The sequence below is a fragment of the Colius striatus genome, chromosome 2 (genome assembly GCF_028858725.1).
Source record: "Colius striatus isolate bColStr4 chromosome 2, bColStr4.1.hap1, whole genome shotgun sequence".
Taxonomy (NCBI): Eukaryota; Metazoa; Chordata; class Aves; order Coliiformes; family Coliidae; genus Colius; species Colius striatus.
The window spans coordinates 105,244,566-105,268,486 of NC_084760.1; the positions used below are offsets into that span (position 1 = coordinate 105,244,566).

Sequence of the window (23,921 nt, forward strand, 5' to 3'; positions counted from 1 at the left end):
ACAGCAGTCTTTTTATGCACAGTATCTATAATCTCCTTTAATGCCACAAGGAAATGTCCTCTTATTTCTGAATTCACAGCACCCTTTTAATAAATACTTGCAGCCAGATGTCTGGAATAAGCTTTTAGATGGATTACTTTTATAGCATTTTTTGTTATGTGAGTAAAGCATGAATCACAGGTGATCAGATTAAAACTACAGAAAAGCATAAGCAAATAAAAAGACAGATATAAAGGTTTTATTCATCTAATTCTAGAGAACTTGAAGGGCATGCTATTTACTGTTGCAGTGTTTTGTCTGTTTCCAAAAGTTCTTCTCTTGAACTCACACAGGTTGTTTCCAGAGTAGTACCTGATCATAAATGATACTTCAGTCATGAGTACATCGTAAGTTATAGAATCATAGAATCATTTCAACTGGAAGAGACCTTTTAGATTGAATCCAGCCTTTGTCCCAGCCTTATCAACCAGTAGACTGTTTCCCTAAGTGCAATATGCAACCACCTCTTGAACACCTTCAGGAACAGTGACTCCATCACCTCCCTGGGCAGGCTGTTCCAGTGTCTAACAACCCTTTCAGTAAAGCAATTCCTTCCCATATCCATCCTGAACCTCCCCTTGCGCAACTTGAGGCCATTTCTTCTTGTTCTATTGCTGGAATTCAACAGGAATTGTTCAATACATCAGTTGTGCTATTACTTACACAATTATCCTTAATATTTCTTATGGTATGGACTGTATTTGAAGTTGTAGCAAGAAAATATTAGTAATGTACAAGAAGTGTGGATACCATTCTAGACTGTCAGCTTCCTTGTTTAGATTTTGTTTGGTATAATTCGTTCATCAAATCAACTTCTGGCAGAATTTACTCTGAAGAATGCTTGCATTGTAAGTGTTGTGTGAAGAGTCAGTCTGATACTAAGCTTAAGGTTTGTACTGAAGAATTGTGTTTGATCTTTGAACATGTGCTCTGTCAGAAGGGATATCTAAAAATTAGTTTCTTAATTAGCCACTAGTCTAGCATTTTAACAGTCCTGTCTAGTATTTGGCATCTAAATCATATTTCACATTAAGACTTCTTTGAGTTTTTTGTTATTTTGTGTCTTGTACTCATGGTTCTGAGTAGCCTTTGGGAGATTACATATTGTTTACTTTCATATGAATAGTTTTCACAGAATAAAGCTCTAAGAGGAGCTCCACCATGTTAAAATTGCCAAACCTTTTAAGTTATTTGGGGATATTGCCAGTTTTAAAAGAATATAGCTAATGAATTCTTCCAGTTAGTGGCATAAGTGATCACTAGGACCTTTTGTTGTGCCTTACTCTTTGACAGTATAAAGTCACAGTGAAAGTTCTTTGAAATAGCTAAAAGTAGTAGATAACAGGATTAGGAAATGGGCATTACCATAAAAATAACTTTTGTATTGTACTGCACTTCAGTGTTTGAAAGTTGTCCTTTGTAAGTAAACTCCACTTTTAATGGTTTTAGGAAGAGTTTTTTCTCTGAGTCATCATTGATGGATTTCATTTCCACTAATAATTAATTTCTATAATAGATTTTTCACTTTACTTCCGTAGTTGTGGATTCCGTAATTGAGTCTGAATTAAGCCGAAATGTTGCTGCCAGCAGTTTTCCTTAGCTCCTCTTGGGACTCTTTTCTTCTACAATCTGTTTACTTGGCTGTTCATGTCTTATGTTCATGCCTTTTATTTTCCACTGGTGTATATAACTTTCTAACATTCTGGATGTTCTACTGCCAGATTCAGAATTTAATGACTGACAGCAATACTAAGTTTCGGTTCCTTGGGCATGAATCTGTCAAAATAACTTTCCGTTTCTTTAAGCTTTCCTCTAGCAAGATCATTGCTGAGTCTTTTTTATAATTTCTTTTTATAATAACATCAAGACTTGGGAAAAAAAACCTTTCAGTCTGTTTGTACTAGAGGCCTCTTGAACTGCCACTTCAGACTTCTTTAAGGTTAATTTGAGTTTATTGATAGTCTTCAAATATCTTTGAGCTCTGCAGTAGGTTTTGCTTTTTAAGTGAGACTTTTATATTAATGTGATAGTAGTGTGTTTTTTATATGCTATATTGTCAGTGAAGCCATTTTACTTACCTGTGTAATTGAAACTGAAGGGGAAAAAAAACTTGGTTTTTTGTTGTTAATGTAGTGGGTATACTATCTTCAGGATTTTGAGTATATTTATCTGTGAATGAATATAATGGGAGCAGAGCCTATTGTGTTTTTCTCCTGTACTAGAGTAAATATAATCATGTTCCTCTGTGTTGACACATCTGCACATGTACAAAAATTTTTATAGTAACTTTAGTAAAATGATGGAGTAGATGTTAACTCTAGTGCTTCCTGCACCAACTTCAGGCATGTTCTTGGTGCTAAGCCACTGAAACTTAAAAATAGTAGTAAATAAGTGGTGTCCCAAGTACTGCATGCTATCACCAAATAATTGGATTTTGCAAACATTGGGTGATCTCCTGTCAGTAGTTCCCCTCATGAAGATGCAGAAAAGCTTCTCTGCAACATGTCCTTGAATTTAAAGGTAATCTAGAATAATCCTTTGATACTGTTTCAGAGTAATAAATGGTGATTGTGGTCATTGTGTGTTTTATCAAGACTACAGACTGTAAAAACTGAGCTAGAATATCAAATCTTTTACTTAAATGGGGAACTGGCATGATGATGTGGAACATCCTCCTGGTTTAAAATGCTTCAAGTAATGTTTTTCATCTATTTTCTGTGTTTTTCATTGGAAGAGTGTATGTGTGAATCTTTTTCCCTGCAGTTTTTGATGTGAAGGTGCTGTTTTGCCAATCTGATATAGCAGACAAAAGATGGAAATTTGAGTAAAGAATAAATGTAAACCCTTAGTACCTTACAGGGAATTTCAGATGGGAAATATGGAAATTACTGTTCTGGTAATGTTACAGTATATTGTGGTATGAGTTACTTTAATGTAGGCTAAAGAAATTGGGGGAAAAAAAGTGTCTCAGGAAGATTGTGGGGGTGAGGTTAGTTGTTTATTTAGCAGTAATTTTAATGGACTACTCCAAGAGAGGCTGAAGAATGGCATTCAGTGCTGAACTAAGGTGAACTAGTTTCCCTCTTAATAGAAGCCTGTATGTTTCTGTTCTTTCTGCAACTGTGCCAGTTTTGATTTTTAATTAGAGAAATGTTGCAGTACAGTTATCATTGATAAATGGCTGAGTTATTTAATTGTTTAATATCTTGGATGTTTTCTCTCTGCTGAGCAATAGTTTTCTTAATAGTTGCTTGAAAGAAAACATGAAGTCTCTCATGTTTTGCTACTGCTCAGACTTGTCTAGCATTCTAAACCACTGAAGAAGTAACAGGGGCCTGTGTTTTCAGTGAGGCATGGATGAATTATTTTTTTTAATTGTGCTACCACTAGAGTTTACATTCAGAGTTCAAGAATGTGAGATTTCAGAGAAGTGTCAACCCAGTTTGTGTTTCCTGTCTGAGAGCATGTATTTTAAATAACTGGGGGCAGGCTCTCCAGTTCATGGCTAAAGACGCTTTCAGGGGAGTGTGTGCAGCCGTGTACTTGAGGGCCTGCTCACTTGCATGGATGAAGCTTGTGTGCGTCAGCTCTTCCTTTGAGTCTGATGCAGCGAACTGCCATTTGTTCCAAGACTTGAGAGACTCTCACAGTATTGTTCCTAGTTCTTCATGAAATGATGTGGTGGTTTAGCCCTGGCTGGGTGCCAGGTGCTCTCCAAGCTTTTCTATCGTTCCCCCTCTGAAACAGGACAGAGGAGAGAAATATAACAGAAGGCTTACAAGTCAAGAAAAGAACAGGGAGATCACTGAGTAATTACCATCATGAGCACAACAGACTCAATTTGGGGGTAGTTCATTTTATTTATTAACAAACAATCAAAACAAAGTAAGGAAATTAGAAATAGAAACAGAATCTTAAAACACTACCCCTCACCCCTCCTTCTTTCCAAATTTCTACCTCTTCTCCACCAGCGGCTCAGTGCAAGGGGGATGGGTGTTCATCACAGATGGTCTTTGCTGCTGCTGCTTCTCACAGGGAAGCCTTCTTACACTTCCCGCTGCTACAGTGGTAATCCTCTCATGTGAGAGGGATTACCACTTCCATGAACTTCTCCAACATGGGTCCTTCCCACAGGGTGCAGTCCTTCACAAGCTGCCCCAATGTGGGTCTCATCCACAACAATCCTTCAGGAATTAACTGCTCCAGCATGGGTCCCCTCAGGAGTCACAAGTCCTGCCAGCAAACCTGGTCTGGTGTTTGCCCCTCTCTGGACCGGTTCCTAGGTCCTGCCAGGAACTTGCTCTAGTGTGGGTGTCCCACAGGGTCCCAGCCTCCTTTGGGCACCCATCTGCTCCGGCGTGACGTCCTCCCTGGGCTGTGAGTGGACCTCTGCTCCACCATTGCTTCCATGGCTGCAGGGAACAAGGCCTGACTCACCATGGGCTGTACCACAGGTTGCAGGGGAATTTCTTCCAGTGCCTAGGCACCTCCTCCACCACTTTCTCCACTGACCTTCGTGTCTGCAGAGATGTTGTTCTCACATTGTCACTCCCTTCTTTTGCTGCTGCAGTTTAGCAGCTGTATGGAAGCTTCTTCCCTTTCTCAAGTACATTATTCACAGAGGTGTTACCTCCATCGCTAATGGGCTCAGCCTTAGTGGCAGGTCCATCTTAGAATTGACTAGCAATGACCCTGTGAGGTAGAGGGGAAGATTCTAGCAGCTTTTTTTTTTTTTAAAAAAGCCAGTTCTATAGCCCCTCACTATTAAAACCTGGCCACACAAGCCCACTACAATTAATTGCTTTAAACCTGACTACATAGAAACTGGCTTTAGCATCATTTTAACATTAAATGTACATAGTGTGCATTGTGCTAGACAATAAGTCATAAAACACTTTTTAAACTTTTTACTTTTGCAGTTCTTTTCTCTTAACTAGATTAATGTTATGTTTAATGTAGCTTTTCTTTATAGCAGAGTAAATACAGGCACTTTCTCTGGTAGGAAATAATTAGCCGCTTTTTGTTTCAAATGAGAGATTTATTTGTGTTTCTCTTAGGCCAGGGTAACTTTTCTCAATTGTGTAACCCAAGACTTGCTACTTCAGTTGACTTTTTTGAGCATGGTTGTTTTTTCCTATGTATAGCCTGTTGTTCAAAACAAATTATTTTAATCCTCTGCTTGTCCAACATTGCAGCTTCTGAGACCTCTCTTAGGTGTGTCTGAACTTCAGTTTAAAGTATGACCATGGCTTGTTTAGGCATGTCCATTTTACCTTTAAATTGATGATCTTGGGTACTGATAGCAGCAGCCATGGGATGCCTTATGTAGCAATTCTCTTCAATATTTCTCTACCCCTTGTGTAGAGTGCCATCTCAGAGTGAATTTGTGCAGGATTAGTGCAGGTGTGTATCTGTTTAAATGGTAATCTCGCTGTGACAGTGTTAAACGTGTGCTCGCTACTTACGTAGACTCTCACAAAATCCTGTCTTGCCTGCTGTTTTCACAGATCTTCATACTGGTCACCTCTTTGCAGATGGGTTTTGATTGTTTAGGGTGCATGTAAGTGTATAGGTCTGAAGAGAACCGAGCCTCTAGCTCCTGAGGAACTGGACTGCTCTCTTAATAAAGTGCATGAAACTGAACTCGCATAGTCCAACAGACAGAATGTGTATTCTGGGAAAGAATACCATAACCTGAATTTCCAGTTCTAATGGTTGGGACTGGTACTTGTCGTACACATGTGTTTTTTTGAAGTCCTGGTACTGTTTTCAGTATTGGAATATCGTGTTACGTACGCTAAAACCTGGATAGGATTGTGTTCTATGCATTATCATACCATCTCTGAATATTCTTACCAAAAAAACTGGAATATTAGTGAGTATAGAATTTGTGGGATGAAAATAATGAACATATGTTTACTGGAATATTCTTAAGGCTTTCCTTAAGACTTCACTATTTTATTAGTGAAGTTTTTTTTCCCATGTCTCATTCATATAGATGGAGTGTCCAGAGTAACATATATTTTGGGTTGTTTTGGATTTGTTTTTCTTTCTTTCTTCAGATGTTCTTAAATTGTTGGCAGAAATTTGAACCTGTTAATGTGTTGCTTTTCAGATCATGTTCAGCTATTATTAGAGATGTTCTGTTCAGGACAATTACCAATTGACTGGTAATTGTATCAGTTCAGACCAGAGAAGACATAGGAGTTGAAAAATTCTTGTAATAGAGTGGTCCTGGGATAGTGTTATCCATGTCTTATCATCACTGCCAAAAATTGTGCTTTTTGCTTTCCCATCAATTCTTTGCGGGTTTTTCTTCATCTTTTCACTCTCAAGTAGTTTGGCACTGTACTATGTCACATGTGAATCACAAGTGGTGTTAATGCACTTGTGATTAATGCTTCACAGTTAACTTGTCACTATTGCCCTTTTAGTACAAAGAAGTACAGAAACACAAGCACAGAAGCATGTAGGCTCACTTGCAAAGTGAGCATGCCAGTGGGATTGTTGGGGAAGAACTCAGGCTGATGAGATTCAGGGAAAAAGCACATGCAGGTACCTCTCTGCAGGCTGCCGTGAGCCAGCACATGGGGTAATAGTGCATGTTGAATATGAGGTAAAGAAAAGCAGGTAGAGAAGGGGAGAAGAGAGTGGATAAATTAGTAGAGATGTTTTTAATAACATCTGCTAATTTTAGGAGGTAAATAGATGTTGGAGTTGCATACTTCAGTTATTTTTTTTTTAATAAACAGTACGGTCACATTTATTTGTCATATTAGTTTATATGTAGAAGATACCATTCTGTTGCTTAACACATAAGGTTAATTCTTCCAGACTTAACTGGTAGAAGTTCTTCTTGGTAAATGCCTATGGATATAGTGTGGTCGGGACAAATAACTTGTATTAATGTGTTGAGTGAGTGATTGTGGTATAATCTTATTTGTGACTCTTAATTAAATTTCCTTCAGAGAAGGAGGATAATTAGTTGAAGAAACCTGAGCTGTCACAGGGTTATTTCTTGTAGTTATAACCTCAGAATATTTCATAAGTATGTTGGGTGAAAAGTAAGTAAACTATTACTGGTAAATCCTGAAACTCAAACACTAAACTTCTAGCCACAATGTCAGGATAATAACCAAAAACAGTGATGGTAAAGACTGTAGGTACACTCAAAAGCTGAATGAACAGTTTCTTCATATTTTTTATGTGGATTTCTTTGTTTACTTGTGTTTTAAATAAGTAGAAATTCTTTTCTTAAAAACATGAATTTTAAGATGTCAAGTGGGATAATACTGACAAAATACAGACTTAAGTTTCATAATTGGGTAGCACGTCTGCGTGGTGTTCGCAGTTGTTTTTCATTGGGATTTGTTACATCAGAGATGCCTGTTTTCAGTGTCTTAAGACTTTCTTTCCTCTTCCAGAAAATGCTGGGACAGAAGAGATGAGTATTCCCTTTACTAAGGCCTAAAACTGCCTGTTGAAAACCAATCCCGACCAGGCAATATACGAATGGCCCAAGGAAGCCAGCAAATTGATATTCAGGTTTTACATGACCTGCGACAGAAGTTTCCTGAGGTACCTGAAGGTGTTGTGTCCAGATGCATGTTACAGGTCAGTGTTCAGCTAATAACTTATGAGTAAGCAATGTTGCTTATTTTAAGCCTTATCTGTGGATGTCTCCTTTAAAAGCAGATTTTCTTCTATCCAGTTTCCTATAGGTGAGACAAATATATACAGAGTAAATTTATTTATGTTGCAAAAAAAAAGGACCAATTAAACACTTTTTTTCCACGTCTATTAGGAATGGCCCAAGGTAAACTAGCCTGTAAATTGGTGTGTGCATGGAGAGTACCATCTTGCCAATCAGTATGTTTTTGCCTTTTGGCCATCTCAAGAGCCAAAACTAACTGTGGCAAAAGGAGGGATGCAAAGCCAACTTGAGTCCAGTGAGGAGGATTTAAGGCAGTGATACAAAAATACAGCTGCTTTTTATTTTTTTCTTTGAGGATCAGGACAGGTCCAGAAGCAGCTTTGCTATCTGGTCTCCATCAGGCTTCAGGGTAATTAGTAGGCCCTTGCCTGCACACAGATTAGCCCTACTGCTTGCTACTCCCAGCTCCCTTGACCTGCAGAGCCAGTGGCAGTGCCCTTACAAGCCTTCTGCAGCAGGAGGGAGCCATTCAGTAGTAGCTCTGGGGTCCATGCTGCTAACCTTTGGATTTCTGTTTGACTTTGAAGTAGCAAAGCATTTTTGTCTGGTACTGCAATTAGTTCTAAGGTTATGGACTGCCATATCATCAACTTCTACCTCCAGCTATCTATCTACTTTCTATACTGCCACTGGCCAAATACTTACATGCCCACATTTTATATCAGCTTCTGTTCTATAAGGTCATAGTGGTTACTTCAGTAGATATCCAAAGCCCGACACAGGGTCACCTGAATGTCTACAGAAGTGCTGATAGACTTACTTAACTGTGTTGCTTAAACATGTTTGCTTTGCATTTTTCAGTGATCCCAAAGCATCCATACTGATTGGGTTTTTTTAATTATCTAAGGTATTCAACCTTTGAATACTCTGGATAACAAGAGGATTGTCTGAGTATTCATAGTGATAACTAGTATGCACAAATTGATTGGAAAAAAGATGTGTCTCAGAAGCTAGCTGTCTCTGGACTATGGCTAGGACATCTGTGGTTACGGTTCAGCATTCTTTATATTGTAATTGTTTGTCTTGGTTTTTCTTATATGTATTTTTATTTCTAAAATACATATATGTGTGTACTTTCGTATGTATGTGTAGTCACATACATACAAACATAGTGTACTGTTTAAAGTGGAAGTGTGACTATGCCAATTTAATGTTCGTATTTGCAAGACTTTGTTATGACTCTCCATCCATACAGGAGTAAGAAACTGAGAAGTGCAGTTCTTTGAGAGAATTGGTTTTGATTTGCAAGAGGAAAAATTTTGTTTGGTTTCAAGCTTTCACCAGCCCTTTCCCTCTTAATTATTTATCTGAAGAGGAAACTGAACCAGAATCTGAGAACCTGTTCTCACAATTGTACGCCACCATTTTTATAATAGTTATCTGTAGGACTATTCTAATTCTTACACCACAAGTACAGTTTTACTTTTCAAACATGAGAACTGCTTGATGAGCCAGGAGAATGGACAGAGTGAATATAGCAGTAATCTTCTGAATGTAGTTCTTGCTAAATTTAAAAGCTAATGCTTGGCTCTTGAGAGACTCAGCAGTCTTCCTAACACTGAATACTGTAGATTAGTTCCCCTATAAAAAGGAGCCTTGTAAAGTGAAGAAAAGATCCTATACACCTCATACTTCGACAGAAATATGAGAGAAGGGTTTAGATTTTGAGGGAGTGTGTTAGGTCAGCTTTCATTGGAGGACTTTTTCAAAAATTCTGTAATTAATGTTCCGTGTATTCAGTATGATTATGCTAACTCCTAACACTAGAAAGATACCTTTTTTGTTTTGATCTAAGAGCTCCTAAGACTCACCAACAGGATCCTGACATGTTGGTGATTCTTAGAATTTCATAAGCTCTGATTTCTCTGAATTGGTTATCTTATAGCTATGCTACTCCTCTGAGAGAGTGGGAGTTTGGGATGGTTGGCTTCTTGTTTGCTGTGGGTTTTGTTCTTTTTTTTGTTAAAGAAGCCAAATGTGACCTCTTTCGAGATCCTTCCAGCCCTTGAGATTCTGTAATTCTTAAAACCATTGAATTTTGTACTTGGACTGCCAGTAAAGATTGGAAAGGAGAATTTGAGAGTATTTTTATGTGTGTTTGTAATACTGGTAGAGCAGTCAGTCCTGAGCTCTGCCTTCTTGTAGTTGAGCATAGTGAAAGGAATTTCTGATAAACACAGTAACTGTGGTTTAGTCCAGATATAAGTACTTTATGACATTATTTGGTATAAGAAATGCTGCATTAGACTTGCCCCCACAATACCTGATGTGCAAGCATCATGTGTCAGGGTGAAGTTGCTTTTAAACGAGGAAGTGTAAGATATCCAAGGAAAGAACTTGAAAGACTTTAAGCAGTTATGCAGTTTATAACAATAGTGACAAGAGGCTTTTATAGCAAGAAATTTTCTTCACATCACTCTGATCTGTGCAGGAAAACTATACAGATACTTCAGGTCTCCTCTTGGAAGTTTTTTTAGCCACTTTCTGCCTGTTTTTGAAGGAAAGTTTATAGCATTGTATGCTTACAATCAAAAGCATTGAGGATAAACCAGCTATGTAAATGTCTTGAGGCAAATAACCCACTGTTAAAATATTGAAATGCAATACCTAGTATACTAAAAACAGGATGAAAACTTAAACCTTTGTAATCTAAGGAGTAAATGTGTTATTGCTTTCTTGGGCTGACAGCACTGAATGTTACTGAAAAGTTTTGCATCTCTCCATTCTTCCCAGCAAGCCTCCTGCATTCAGCTCTCTCCTTCTTCATTCTTTAAATGAAAGAAGTCACTGCAGCATCTTCAGTCTGTGGACATTGTCCCCTTTTTGTGGGTTTTTGGGGGTTTTTGGTCTGGAGCATTCTAACTCACTTGCTCCTTCAAGCCTGCGTCCTCTCCTTGCTTCCTCGTTTCCCTCCAGCGTTCTTATTCTTTCTTTTTTTTTCTTTCTCTTTCAGGGTGCCAACATTTTAAACTCAATTGGGACATGGGCAGAGCTAAGATGAGGGGTATTGTTTTGCTGGAGTATGCTCAGTTCTGCCATCAACCGGTTCTCTGATCTATAAAGAGCTAGAAGCGGTTGAAACTCTGCCTCTGCCAGCCAGAAGATGCCAGGGGTTCCATGTGCCCCCGTTTCCCCCTTGAGCTCTCCAATTTGCTCTTTGACGTCACTGAAATTTTGGAATTGATTGGATGCAGTCTTAAAAAAGAAAAAAAAAATTGTCCAAAGCAATGCATTCAAGCTGAATGTAAGGGCCTTGCAAGCTTGGCCTGTTCCTTTTTGGTTTGGTATTTTGGGCCTTTCTGTTAATAATTTTAATTCACTTCAGTTCACATAAAACCTGCCTTTAAGATCTTTCTAGCTTGTCTCTCTGTGGCATCCTATCTTTTTCCTCTTTCACCTTTGCAACAAATACAAGTCTTCTGTTGTTACTGTTTCTTACCTACTGCTCTGTCCCTGTGTGACTCCTGTCTGCGCTACTAACTTCATTTGATAACTTTGTCCTCTGGTGCTTATTCCAAACTAGAGCTGATAGGAATACCATCAATTTTGACCTGTTTTCATCTCTCTAGAGACATTTTCCTTACATACAGCTGGCTAGTTAGATAGCCTTTAGGGAATCCTGCTATTTTAAAAAAGCCTTGTGGCTGGGATTTTTTGGTGAGATTTTTCTCTTTTTTAATTCAGAACTGCATCTGGCTTGTATAAACACATAATTTAGCCTTGTCTTCTCTCTCCCATTTGTGTTGTGTTCATCGTGTTTGGAGTTTTTTTGAATTGGTAAGCTAGAGAAAGTCTAACTATGTTTGCACAGCACTCTGTATGACCTTTCATCCTGATTGAAGAGAACTGAGAACTACTGCCTGCTTGCTTAACAAGAATAACTTGATACAAAGCATGTAGCATGGAATAATCTATCTTGCTTGTGTTATTGTTTAACTAATTGGTAATGTTACTACTTGGCATATGCAATTATTTTCCTTGATCATATGCATTCTTTGTAGTAACTGTTTCTGTGTGTTGGATGAATTTGACACGTACTTGGCTTTAATAACATCTAAGCCTCAGCAGATACTCTTCTGAATGAAAGTATTAACCTCTGTTTTTTGAATGGAGTGGGGGGATGTCTGTGAGAAGTGATGTGGACAGAATACAATATTAAAAAGTTATGCCACTGGTGCATGTTCACTCTTCTCTAAAAATCCCCATGTAGGAAACTAAATTGAGAAGATCTGAGTACAATTTTACTAAACGTGGAAACAAAGAAGTGGGATTAGCAATTTACTTCTGAAGTGTTCTTAAAAAGCAGATCAAACAGGTTGTGGGTTTTGGTTTGTCATCCGATTCCAGGTTTTGTAAAGTATTTAAGAGCTTTGCAAGCAGTAGTTTAAAATTAAAATACAGTTGTCCCCTGGGTTTCATCTTACAAAAGAGTAATACTGCTGTATTTGCATAAACTGAATTTTTACGTTTCTTCTGAAGTCATGTACAACTCCTTGGGTCAGCATGTTTCCTCTTTGCATAAGATTCACTTTCCATTTTCAGCAGGAGGTAATGCATAACTGGTAATGTTTGAAATAAACATGTGTTTTGATTTTTGGTTTTACATTATTAACCAATAATGTGCTGTTGCCTTGAATCAATTCGTTCTGTCATTTTCCCCCTCAAGCCAGAGGTCTGGTCATTGCCAAAGATTGTTCTGAAATTGAGAAGGAATGGCAAAAACGTTGATCCAAGGTGTATCATACTGTATGGTGTTAGTTTGTCAAGACCCAAGATACTTCTGTCGTTACGTCAGCAGCAATGCAAGCCTCTGCCCTTGCTGCCAGCGACATGAGTCGCTGTTCTCAATATAGTAAGCTTCACATGCAGGGCCCCTGTGCATGTGTAGCAGCTACACTAGCCAGCCACCTAAAGCTTTCTGTTTGATGTTACACCATTAATTTTTCAATGATGACTGAATGAGTAGATATGTAACTGTGATGGCATTTTATCAGTAACATCACACTTTCATCTGTCTTTTATAGAATAACAATAACTTGGATGCCTGTTGTGCGGTTCTCTCTCAAGAGAGCACAAAATATCTCTACGGTGAAGGAGACCTAGGTTTTTCGGATGATTCTGAGATTCCTGGACTACGAAATCACATGACATCACTTAATTTGGATTTGCAGTCACAGAACGTGTATCACCATGGAAGAGAAGGAAGTAGAATGAATGGAAGTAGGACTCTAGCTCACAGCGTTAGCGATGGACACCTTCAGACCAGTCAGTCCAACAATGAACTGTTTCAGCAGGAGCCACAGACAGCACCTGCACAGGTTCCACAAGGATTTAACGTCTTTGGGATGGCTAATACAGTTAGTACTTCTAATCCAGGGCAACATCTTGGATTTCACCTAGGCAGCAAAGGAGTATCCAATTTGTCTCAACAAACACCCAGATTCAACCCCATTATGGTAACTTTAGCCCCAAACATTCAACCTGGTCGCAATACCCCTACGTCTTTGCACATACATGGTGTACCTCCTCCCGTACTTAACAGTCCACAGGGAAATTCTATCTATATTAGGCCTTACATCACAGCTCCTAGTGGTACCGCTCGACAGACACAGCAGCAGCCAGGCTGGGCATCTCAGTTTAATCCCATGAACCCTCAGCAAGTCTACCAGCCTTCGCAGCCAAGTCCCTGGACTACTCTTCCTACATCCAATACCACGCCACATACCTCATCGCAACACTCAACGCAGCCAAATCAGCAAGGCCACCAGACTTCTCATGTCTATATGCCTATCAGTTCTCCTACTACTCCACAAGCACCTATGATTCATTCATCTGGTAGCTCACAATCCTCTGCTCATAGCCAATACAACATTCAGAATATATCCACAGGACCTCGCAAAAACCAAATTGAAATCAAACTTGAACCACCACAAAGAAACAGTTCTTCTAAGTTGCGTTCAACTGGCCCTCGCACCTCCACTACTCCCTCTTCCCTCAACAGTCAGACATTAAGTAGAAGTCAACCCACTGTTTACATATCGGCCAGTCCTCCAAATACTGATGAAGTGATCACACGCAGTCAGCCCAAGGTCTACATTTCGGCAAATGCCACAACAGGAGATGATCAAGTTGTGCGGAACCAGCCCACGCTTTTCATATCGACAAATCCTGGAGTATCTGCCACTTCTAGGAATATGTCCGGTCAAGTAAGCATGGGTCCTGCATTTATTCATCACCATCCACCCAAGAGTCGAGCAGTGGGCAACAGCACCACTGCAACCTCTCCTCGAGTGGTGGTTACGCAGCCTAACACAAAATATACTTTTAAAATTACAGTTTCTCCAAATAAACCCCCTGCAGTTTCCCCAGGGGTAGTGTCCCCAACCTTTGAACCTACAAACCTTCTAAACCTTCCTGATCACTATGTTGAACCAGAGGGTATCCAGCATCTCACTGACCCTGTTTTAGCACATGTGGATAGGATCAGTGATGCACGGAAATTGAGTATGGGATCTGATGATGCTGCCTACACACAAGGTAATGTTCTTAATATAAATAGTAGAGATTTCAACCGGGTTGTCAATTCAGTATGTAGATAGCAGAACTGGAAACAGTTGATAATCTTTGCGATGTTAACACAATATCTTTAACTTTAGCACTCATGAGCGTTTCCTTTGCTTTGTAAGCAAATCATAGATTTCTTTTTGAAGAAGACGTGTAAATGAATACTTGGAGATATTTCTTCTTTTTGTCTTATGTGGATATGTTAACTGTTTCATGAAGTAGAACTGGGGTGTTTTCATTTTTATGTTGTTCTGAAAGAAACATCTGATCTTGTTCAATTTGTCTTAACTTATTAAAGTTACAAGTCTACTGTCAGATTTTTTGAGTAAGAGACTGTTTCCATTGGATAATGTTCTAATTTTTAACTTTTCTAAGTGTTATTTAAGAGGCAGGAAAAGCAGACTTCAAAAGCAATTAGTGAGACAAAGTGTTGGCCTCTGTGTTTCCTGGTGTATGCCTGACAGTAAAATACTTAAGTCTTGATACTTCTGTTATGTTACAAAATGTGAGAAGGAACATCACAGCAAAGAAAGATATTTTGAAGTATCAGTGGTAATGAGAGGGTAAATCTTAGGATACATGGTGCAGCAGCCCAACTTGTTAATCTTTTTCTTCTGTTTTCATGTTTGTGTGCTTTTATTACTGTGTTTCAGTGTTACTTTTATTAACCCTCGTGTGAACTCGTATTAACCCTCATGAAGATCTTGAATGAGTTTTAGCATATTTAAGCAGTATTCAGGATAGGTCATCAAAATAATTTCTCTTTGACCTCATTGATCCTATTTGTACTTAGTAAACAATTCAACATTAAAAAAAAAACTGTCTTGTTTAATGACTACTCTAATCGTTGTTCAGATTAATTTTAATGATTTTGTTTTAAGTAAGTGGAGTGATCAGGACACCAGAAGCCTTATCTGTGTCTGCAGTACTAAGTAAATAACCACTATACCATGTGCACAACTTTTGGATGTAATTGTATCTTTACTGAGAAAATAATCCATACTAACTCAAGTGTCTAAAGGTTAAATATCAAAACCAAATCTATTCATCTTAGACTGTCTTTTACAATTGATGAAGAGTTAAAGAACTTCAGCAAATGATTCATCTGTAGATAAGTCATGCCCTCCAGGAGTGTTACTCCCTTTCTTTTCTTTGAAGGAAGACTTGATTGTCTGTTTTAGTCCTAGAATACTGCAGATATCCAGAAATTTAGCAATCAAAATCTTGTCCTAGGGCTCAAAATACTCTAAAGATCATGAACTTGCTTTCCAAGCATTCTGCAGTTCAAGTGCTTTTTGGAGAAGGATGTCACTTTCTCCTGCTCTGCTTTTGTGGAGGAGACTGACTTCTGCCAGATCTAGCTCTCTTCATCTCTTGTACTCCGGCAGTGGCAGTTACTGTAACCTGACTTCTTGCACAATCATTGCAGGCTACAGGTATCGGCATCCCACTCACTAAGCTGAGGCAAGCTTGCCATGCCTGTTTCTGCTATACAGACGAGAATTCAAAAGCATTGATTGGCTCATACCTGCTGTGGAGCCCAGTTGCTCCTGAAGCCAAGATATAGATGCAATTTTTAGATGAAGTGTAGATGCATGGTATGGGCTGGTGCAGCTTTAGGGGAATGCCATCCCTCTGTGTCCTTTGCTAGTTCAGAAGTATGAGTTCACTTCATATTAAGTTCTTTACATTCAGAAGTGTTTGGGGTTTCTGGCATGTATTGTCTCATTTCTGCTGCAACAAGTGCAGTACCTCTTAAATTTTTGTTGTTATTTAATCTTTGGAAAGTTGAGAAGTGTGTAGTAGACTTACTTGTATGATCCTGATATCTGGAAGTCCTAATTACTGCTTTTAAACTTGAATCTTTTACTTAAAGGTGGTTGGGTTTGTTGTTTTCTTTTTTTCCTGTTAGGCAGTAGAAGACATTTGAGTTACTTGATGCTTTCCATTGTGAGGCCATGTTCAAAGCTGCTTATAATTTAGCCAGACTGTACAAAAAAACCTTCCACTCTAGGTTCTTTTCTCAATTTTAGCCAGAACAGATGAGTAGTTTCTCTGGCTATGATTAGAGAAAAATGTATTTTCATCAGATTTTCCATTTCTGCCCAGAATGCTCCTTACCTTGGCAGAGACAACTGGAACTGGTTTGGGTAAAAGGAATGTTGAAGATGGAGTTCCTTTGGTGTCAAAGGAGATTTCCTTTACTTTGCTGCAGTGAAATACGTTCATGAGCATGGTCCAACTCAGAATAGAAGGTGTGTTGGACCTATCTGCAAATGCTGCTGACTTTCACCTGAGAAGCCTTACTTCGCTTATGGTGTAGATAGGCACTCCAGTCTCTTTCCATGATTAGATTACTAGTTTTCCTCCCAAGTAAGTTGCAGTGGGTAGAAGGCAGCTACCACAAATCTGTCTTGTTTGTTGCCAAAACTGGAGGTCATATGATGTGAAAAGGAGTACGTCATTGCTCAGATGAAATCAATGTAGTTACCCTGGAATGCTAGGTTGTATCTCTACCACTAACTGTGATGCTAAGAAACTCACTGTCACCAGACTTTTCAGAAGTGGTTGCTAATTGATGTTTCTTGTTTTCTGAGATTCCAGTCTGAGATACTGCGGACTTGCTTGTGGAAATATTGAGAGCACTCATCCACTACTGAAGTCAGTAAGAATTAATAATGCTGTGAGAAGTAATGCTAGGTGTATGCCCAAATGGACAGACAAAAGAGAATGCATTTTTATGCTAATCTATTTCATGTCAGTTCCCATTACTTAGAGATTTTCATTTTTAATATAATTAGTTTTAGTAACATGAAGTAATTACTTGAGGTTTCAAGACAGAATGTGCTTAATACTAAAGTGTCTCATGGATAAACAGTGAAAGCCTGTTAGAAACTGAAAATTCTGTGCTGAGAAATGTTTGTGATGTACACTCACTATGCATGCAGCCACATGTTGAATATAGTGAGGCTAAACAGTTGCTCATCTGTGTACACCTTTCAGTCTGTATAATGGGCAGGCATCCTATCAAGAAAATACATAATTGTGTAATAAAATCTTGAAGCTGATATTTTTGTACTAGGGAGCTCAAGTCCCTCAGTTCAATACTACTTGGCTTTTGACTGTCTTGACTTTTTCATACTATTTTTCTTTAACTTGGGTAGGGGATGCTATGCAGCGTTAGAAAGTTAATTATTAGTACCAACTAACTGTATGTACATACACAAATGTACATTTACTTAGCAATTCTTGTCACTGTGTTTTTAATACAAATATATTAACTGATAAACTAGTTTAGCAGTGGCATTTTGAACAGTCCTTGTGATGGTTTCCTGGAGCTTTTTTAGTTTTTCAAAAAGAAGAAAAAAAAAAAGCTGTAGGAAACAAATTTCTAAAGATCTTAACTGATCCTTGTGGATGTTTTTAAAAAAGCAAACAAAGAGAAGGAAAAAAGTGAGATACAGCTGTGCCCCCATGCTCTGAGGGACTTTAAGCTCATTACATCATTTTTCTTAAGAAAAAATACAGCCTTATGTACAGGCTCTGTGTATCAGGCCCTACTCTTGAGTGACACTCATAAACTTACTGCCAGAGTAATTCCATTGCCAGAATGCAAACTTAAGAAAATTCAGAAATTCATAGATCTGTAGAACAAAGTGCAATCATTGTGTTCCTAGATGAGCTTTTTTCTTAGAAACAGTTGGAACAGCACAAAACCTTCTAAAGCGGTACTTCTTTAAAATTCAGATTCCCAGAGGCTTTGAGAAAACAATTACGTGTCCATTTTCAGACTTATATTCAGTACCTGTTTGAGTAGATCACTAGGAAAGGAAAAATGAACTTTTGTCTTGCAGAGTGTCATGCTTTCTGTGATTTTTCACGATGTAGAGCCTTTTCTGTGATAAATGTGTAAATAAAAAGAGTACACTTTATTGTGCCTATGCTGTCTGCATAGGTGGAATCTCTTTCCCACAAGAAGTACGGGGTTGTCAAAAAGATGGTTAAATGTCTCCTCATGGGCAATGTAAACTAGATCAAATAGCTGAATTCTGTGAGATTGAGATGCACTGTTTTTTCTTAACGTTTTCAACAACGATCAACACTAGAGGGAGCTGAAAACTTGCTGTTGGCTGTTAATAAGTACTACAGTGGGATATAGGGAGATTTTGTCTTTCCTGCCCCATTTTTTTTCCCCTACAGCTGCCCAATTGATATTTAAGCAAGATTGCCAAATTCTGTGTGAAAGCCAACATTTCAACCAATGTCTTGCCAGTCCCTTATCCAAGTTATTTTTAACAGCGGGAGTTTAGCATAGCAAAGAATGTAAGTTCTTTAGTTGTAATGGCAATTTTGTAAAGAGTGTGTGTAAAGTCTATTGGGGTTTGAAACTGTAAAATGGTGAAGTAGTCACAAAGCCACTCTGCAAATAAATTGGATTACATCTGGGACGTGAAGATGAAGAGCATGTAGTGGTGTTGGTGGCATCCATCAGTGCTTACAAGAGTAGCTTTAAAAAAAAAGGGAGGGGGAGGGGGATGTTGTTGGAGTGAGTGCAGGGCAAAGTCCTCCAGAGATTCAGTCTTGCTAATAGTCCATAGACTCTTTAGTCTATGCCACACAGCCTGGAGATAGTCTGGTAGCACTCTTAATTGATTATACCATCCAGTTCACTGTCTGCTCACTAGCAGCCTGCATCCATAGTTTGACAGCTCTGAAGTTCTGAGTCTTGTTGGTAGTGCACAGCTGTATGTTGCTGCAGGTCAAATACAAATAACCTGGGCTTCAAGGAGTTCCCTCAGCAGTAGCACTGTGGCAACAAAAATAGAAGAGACCGTCTAAAAGTAGAAGGGTAGAGGAAAAAAGGCTTGTACTCTCCCTGTAAGACTAGAGGGAAAATAGTCTTTGATTTCCTTTCTTTATAGCTGCAGCTAAGTTTGTAACTCTGGGAGTTCCTAAATGGAAAAAAGTTCCTTTAGCTCTTTCTAAAAGGCTTTTCAAGAGGCAAGGCTGTCTTTTGAAACTACTTACCTGATGATTCCAAGTCTTCAACAAAAATCTTTATCTTGGAATTTCAGTTACTACATTTGTATGACAGGTGCATAGCTACAACTTTAATGATACCGTGACTAGCAGCTGCCACAAATAAAGGTGCCTCTTCATGCAAACGTCTCTAAATTGAACAAAATCAAGTTCTAGAAGCTTTGTCATTTCACTATCTTTTGAACGTATATGACTCAAAAGCCTAGGCTGAATCTCAGCAAGGCTTTGCAGTTCTCTGACACTGTATAAAAATAGTTTGGCATGGTTCCTCCTTTTGAAGAACCTCTGGAAGACTAAATATGATGTGTGAATGAATGAATGAACAGGCAGGAATTGCAACAGAGGGCAGTTCTGCTTGCCAAAGATTTAGAAAGTTGCATCTTTTTGATGTGTGATTTTATTATCATTATTTCCACTCTGCTATTACTCAGGAAAGCTTAGCAACAGAGGTGATTCTAACTTTTTGGTACCTGAAGAAATCGTAGAGAACAAAACATCATGCTAAAGCCACAGTTTTAAATATCTTGTGAGACATATTCAGTCTTTTTTAAATGCTTTGTTACTGCTACATTTTTGTAATTCCACACTGCTGTAAAGGTATCTATCCATAGTCTGTGAGACTGATACCAGTTTATATGAATTAGTAATTTAATGAATTAATGAATAACTGTGCAGAAGTTGGAAATGATGGTTGGGTTTATTTAATGAAATACTTTTTCATTTTTATAGAAGGTGACCATAGCTTTGAGCAGTGTTACTTGCTCATGTGGTGATAGTCAATAGTACCACCTACCATTAATCAAATGAACTTAAATTGTGTGACACTGATTGCATCTTCTGCTATTTGTGTTCCTTAGAGCTTTAAATGCTGTGTTTTAAATGTGAACTCCATCTGTAGTTTCTAAATTAGATTTCTTTACAAATAGTAAGCAGTGTTAGAATTAGAAGTCAAGCTAACTGCACCACAGTTTAGGGATAAAATTACATGCAGTCCAGCCTCTGATAAATGTAACTGATGTTCACCAGCAGTATTGCTCATGGTACTCCCTGGTTTACTTCCATGTGGTGTCTGCTGCTATGACAAGAACACTGGATTATCCAAATAGCAATAAAAATCAAAGTCCAGATTATATATCTATGCATCAGATTATATATTATATATATATGGCTTATATAGAGCTCTGTATTGCAACCATCTCTCTGAAATCCTGCTCATACTACCTGTTCTATAATGCTTGGGCTCAGTACAATGCAAGAAAATGTTTGATGTTGGTTTGTGGTAGTGGTTCTGGTAAATTGGTTTGGTTCTTGAAAAAGACTTTTACAGATTACAGCTAAATTTTGCATGGTCATCTGTTACGTTGTCTGCCTTTCTCATTGAATTTGCTTGCCGTCTGCAATTGGTATTTTCAAAAATACAATGCTTTCTGTCTCATGACAGAGGCTTTCTGGTGAGGAGAATGGAAAAGCAATCTGTGGCAATGTTTTTATCCGTATTTTCCCAAAAGAATACTTTCATCTTTATCTGATGTTGCCGTGTGAAGGATAATAAAGTACGTAAAACGAGACTTTATGTATTGCAGCTTTACTGGTACACCAGAAGGCCAGGATGGAGCGACTTCAGCGAGAACTTGAGATTCAAAAGAAAAAGTTGGATAAACTAAAATCAGAGGTCAATGAAATGGAGAATAATCTAACACGAAGGCGTCTGAAAAGATCGAATTCTGTTTCCCAAATTCCATCAGTAAGTTGAAACGTCTGTAGGCTGTAAACCTAAACCACAAGTGTGGTCTGTCACAATAAATTAAAGGAACAGTGCTCATACATTGACAGTATGTTAGTGGCAGGCAGTATGGCTAGTATGAAACTGGTAAACAATGTAGTTTAAAGACTAAGCATGCATTATTTAACTACAACCTTTCAGTTCACCAATTGCTTTGGAAAGTGTTGCTTTTAAAGGCAGTCACAAAAGGTTTGACTGATAGCCCTTCCAGATGTTCTTAAAGGCATGATCACCTAATGTTTCTGAGTACAGCTCCATACTGCGTTCCACACAACTGTTTTTTGGTCTTTGTGCATTAAACCAGTCTTGGCAAAATGCACCAGTTGTCAGTGCCAGAAGATCAGCCATTGATCTGCTGGGCCATTGGCCATTGTGGAGTTTTTCAGGCAACTCTGAAGTCTGATATGAGAGCAGAATTCAGTGGGTCTGAAAGCTTTCGTAAGTGATGGTTGGATTAAAGGAAAGGCCATTATAAGGGAAAATTCTTTTATCTTCACTTCAGAAATAACTAAGTGCTCTCTACCTGTGCGTGAATGAATGTCGACTGATAATAAAATGGGAAAATATAGTCTAACGGGCAGATTTATTTTTTCAGCTGGAAGAAATGCAACAGTTAAGAAGTTGTAACAGACAGCTGCAGATAGACATAGATTGCCTAACCAAAGAGATTGATCTTTTTCAAGCAAGAGGTACAGTATGTCTTAGTACATCAGCAACTGTGAATATTGATTTTTATTTTTCCTTCCTTCTTTCACTCTCTGCATGCATCAAAAGCATCTGTGTTATAAATGATGGGTATACACACTACTTGCAAAATCATTACGTTGGTTTGAGTGAAACTATGGAAATAAATGTCTTCTAAGCCTGTTGTTTTTGTTGGCTTTATGATTCTTCCTGATCCCACGGTCATTCCTATCTCATACTTGGCTCAGAAGAGAGAATCTTGTGATGCCATTTATAAATGCTGGGGGGAAAAAATCCAGTTGAGTATCAAAGAAGAGGTAGATGTTTTGTGAATGATACAAAGATACGCCTTTCACTTCTTATCTGCAGAGATGCAGTCTTTGGTCATCAGGGTGAGATTGAGACACTTGAGCCAGTTCAAGAGCTGCCAACAACAGGTCCCTCTCTCTTCCTGCTTCCCTGTCTTTCCATTTACTGTGCTTTGGCTCTGTATTGGTTTTTTTTAGATCCTTTGCAGAGCTGATTCTGTTCACTAGCCAAGCAAAAAATGTTGCATTGCTGGAAAAGCTTGACACAGCTGATGTGAGGGAGAGGCATGGGAACAGAGAACTGAGACGGTGAGAGGGAAGGGACTAATGCTTTCCACTTTCAGCAGCAGCCAGCTGTTACATCAGTTCAGTCATGAGCCATTGGTCTTCTTCAAACAATGTAGCAGTAGATAAGGAGAAAGTAGGCAGATGTACTGAATGTAAAGCTGCACTACAATCTTGACCTTAAATAGAATATTCAAATTGCATGTCAATTTTTTTTAATGTCTGTTTGTTACAGTAAATGGGATTTAGGAATTCCTCTATTAAATATAAACATATATAATACACTGCATAGTAGATAGCACATCGCTTACCAATATAGTTAACATTTAGAAAGTCTCAGGTAAAAGTCACTAATAAAATGCTCTGAAATATTTAAGAGTGGCAGAAAACATACCTAAGGACTTTGGTCTGTTGGATTCTGTTTCTGACTTTATAGTGCATATTTGGGGCAGTAAGTTTCTTCAAGCATAGCTTTGGTAGCATTGATATCTCACTTGGGTCTATATTGACACCTTGATATAAAAGGTGGTAAGTGAATAACAGTACTGTTTCAGAATTACTCCCAGAAAACCACTGATACGCCTTCCTACTCAAGCTTGTCTTTTAAACTGCTGCACTTTTGTGTTTTTTTAGGACCACATTTTAATCCCAGCGCTATTCATAATTTTTATGACAATATTGGATTTCTTGGTCCGGTGCCACCAAAACCCAAAGGTACTGTACTGGAAACATGTGAATTTAATGCTAATATCTGGTTTTCATCTAATACTGAGTTTTATGAATCTAGTTTAAACATTAATTTTGCAATAGGTTACTTCAAAAGCGCGCAAACCTTGCATTTTATTTGTATTGGCAGTAAATATGCTTCTATCTGCTCTTGTTTCTCTCTCAGGGAAAAAGTGTATTAAACGTGTTGTGTTGGAAGATGGTTAATATGTTGGGAAGTAGTTGAACTGAATGAAAGCATCCATGTATTGCTTAGAGATGAGTGAAACTCACATCACTTCATTGTTGGATTTACTTAGGTGTTGCAGTCTCAGCTTGGTTACCCTGACTGGATTTCCTGGCTAGTACAGAATTCATATTCATTTAAATTAAAGCCTTTTCTCACTGTGGTTCAATGTAGTTTGAGGTACTTGAAGAGGAAAAGAAAGGTGCCCAATAGGACAGTCGGTATTGCTGAATTTATTAGTCGGTCTTGACCATTCTTCTTGTCATTAAGTTTTGCCCATTACGTAGTATTTTGCCCTGATGGGATGTCAAACAAAATAGAACAATTGCCTCCTGTGTGTTACATAAAGCAGAGAATGAAATTAACTTGGTTGCAACAGCATCATACTACAACCTGTAAGCAGGCCACCAGATGAATGAGATCACCTGCCAATGTGCAGAAAGTTCTCCATATATATATATATTATGTGGGTGTGATTAGTCTTCATAGTGTGCAGTGACTGTTGTTACAGAATCTTGGGATTTCTGACCATTCTCTCTTTCAAACATTCTC

General features: G+C 38.4%; 1 protein-coding gene across 1 annotated transcript in view; it reads left to right on the top strand.

The window, feature by feature from the left end:
- TAB2 (TGF-beta activated kinase 1 (MAP3K7) binding protein 2) overlaps positions 1–23,921 on the top strand; it is a 70,084-nt gene that overhangs the window by 43,570 nt on the left and 2,593 nt on the right. The window contains exons 2-6 of the mRNA XM_061991683.1: positions 7,464–7,653; positions 12,778–14,290; positions 20,941–21,101; positions 21,736–21,829; positions 23,051–23,131. Coding sequence (XP_061847667.1) covers positions 7,552–7,653; positions 12,778–14,290; positions 20,941–21,101; positions 21,736–21,829; positions 23,051–23,131 — 1,951 coding nt within the window. The 5' untranslated portion in view covers positions 7,464–7,551. The remainder of the gene's footprint in view (positions 1–7,463; positions 7,654–12,777; positions 14,291–20,940; positions 21,102–21,735; positions 21,830–23,050; positions 23,132–23,921) is intronic.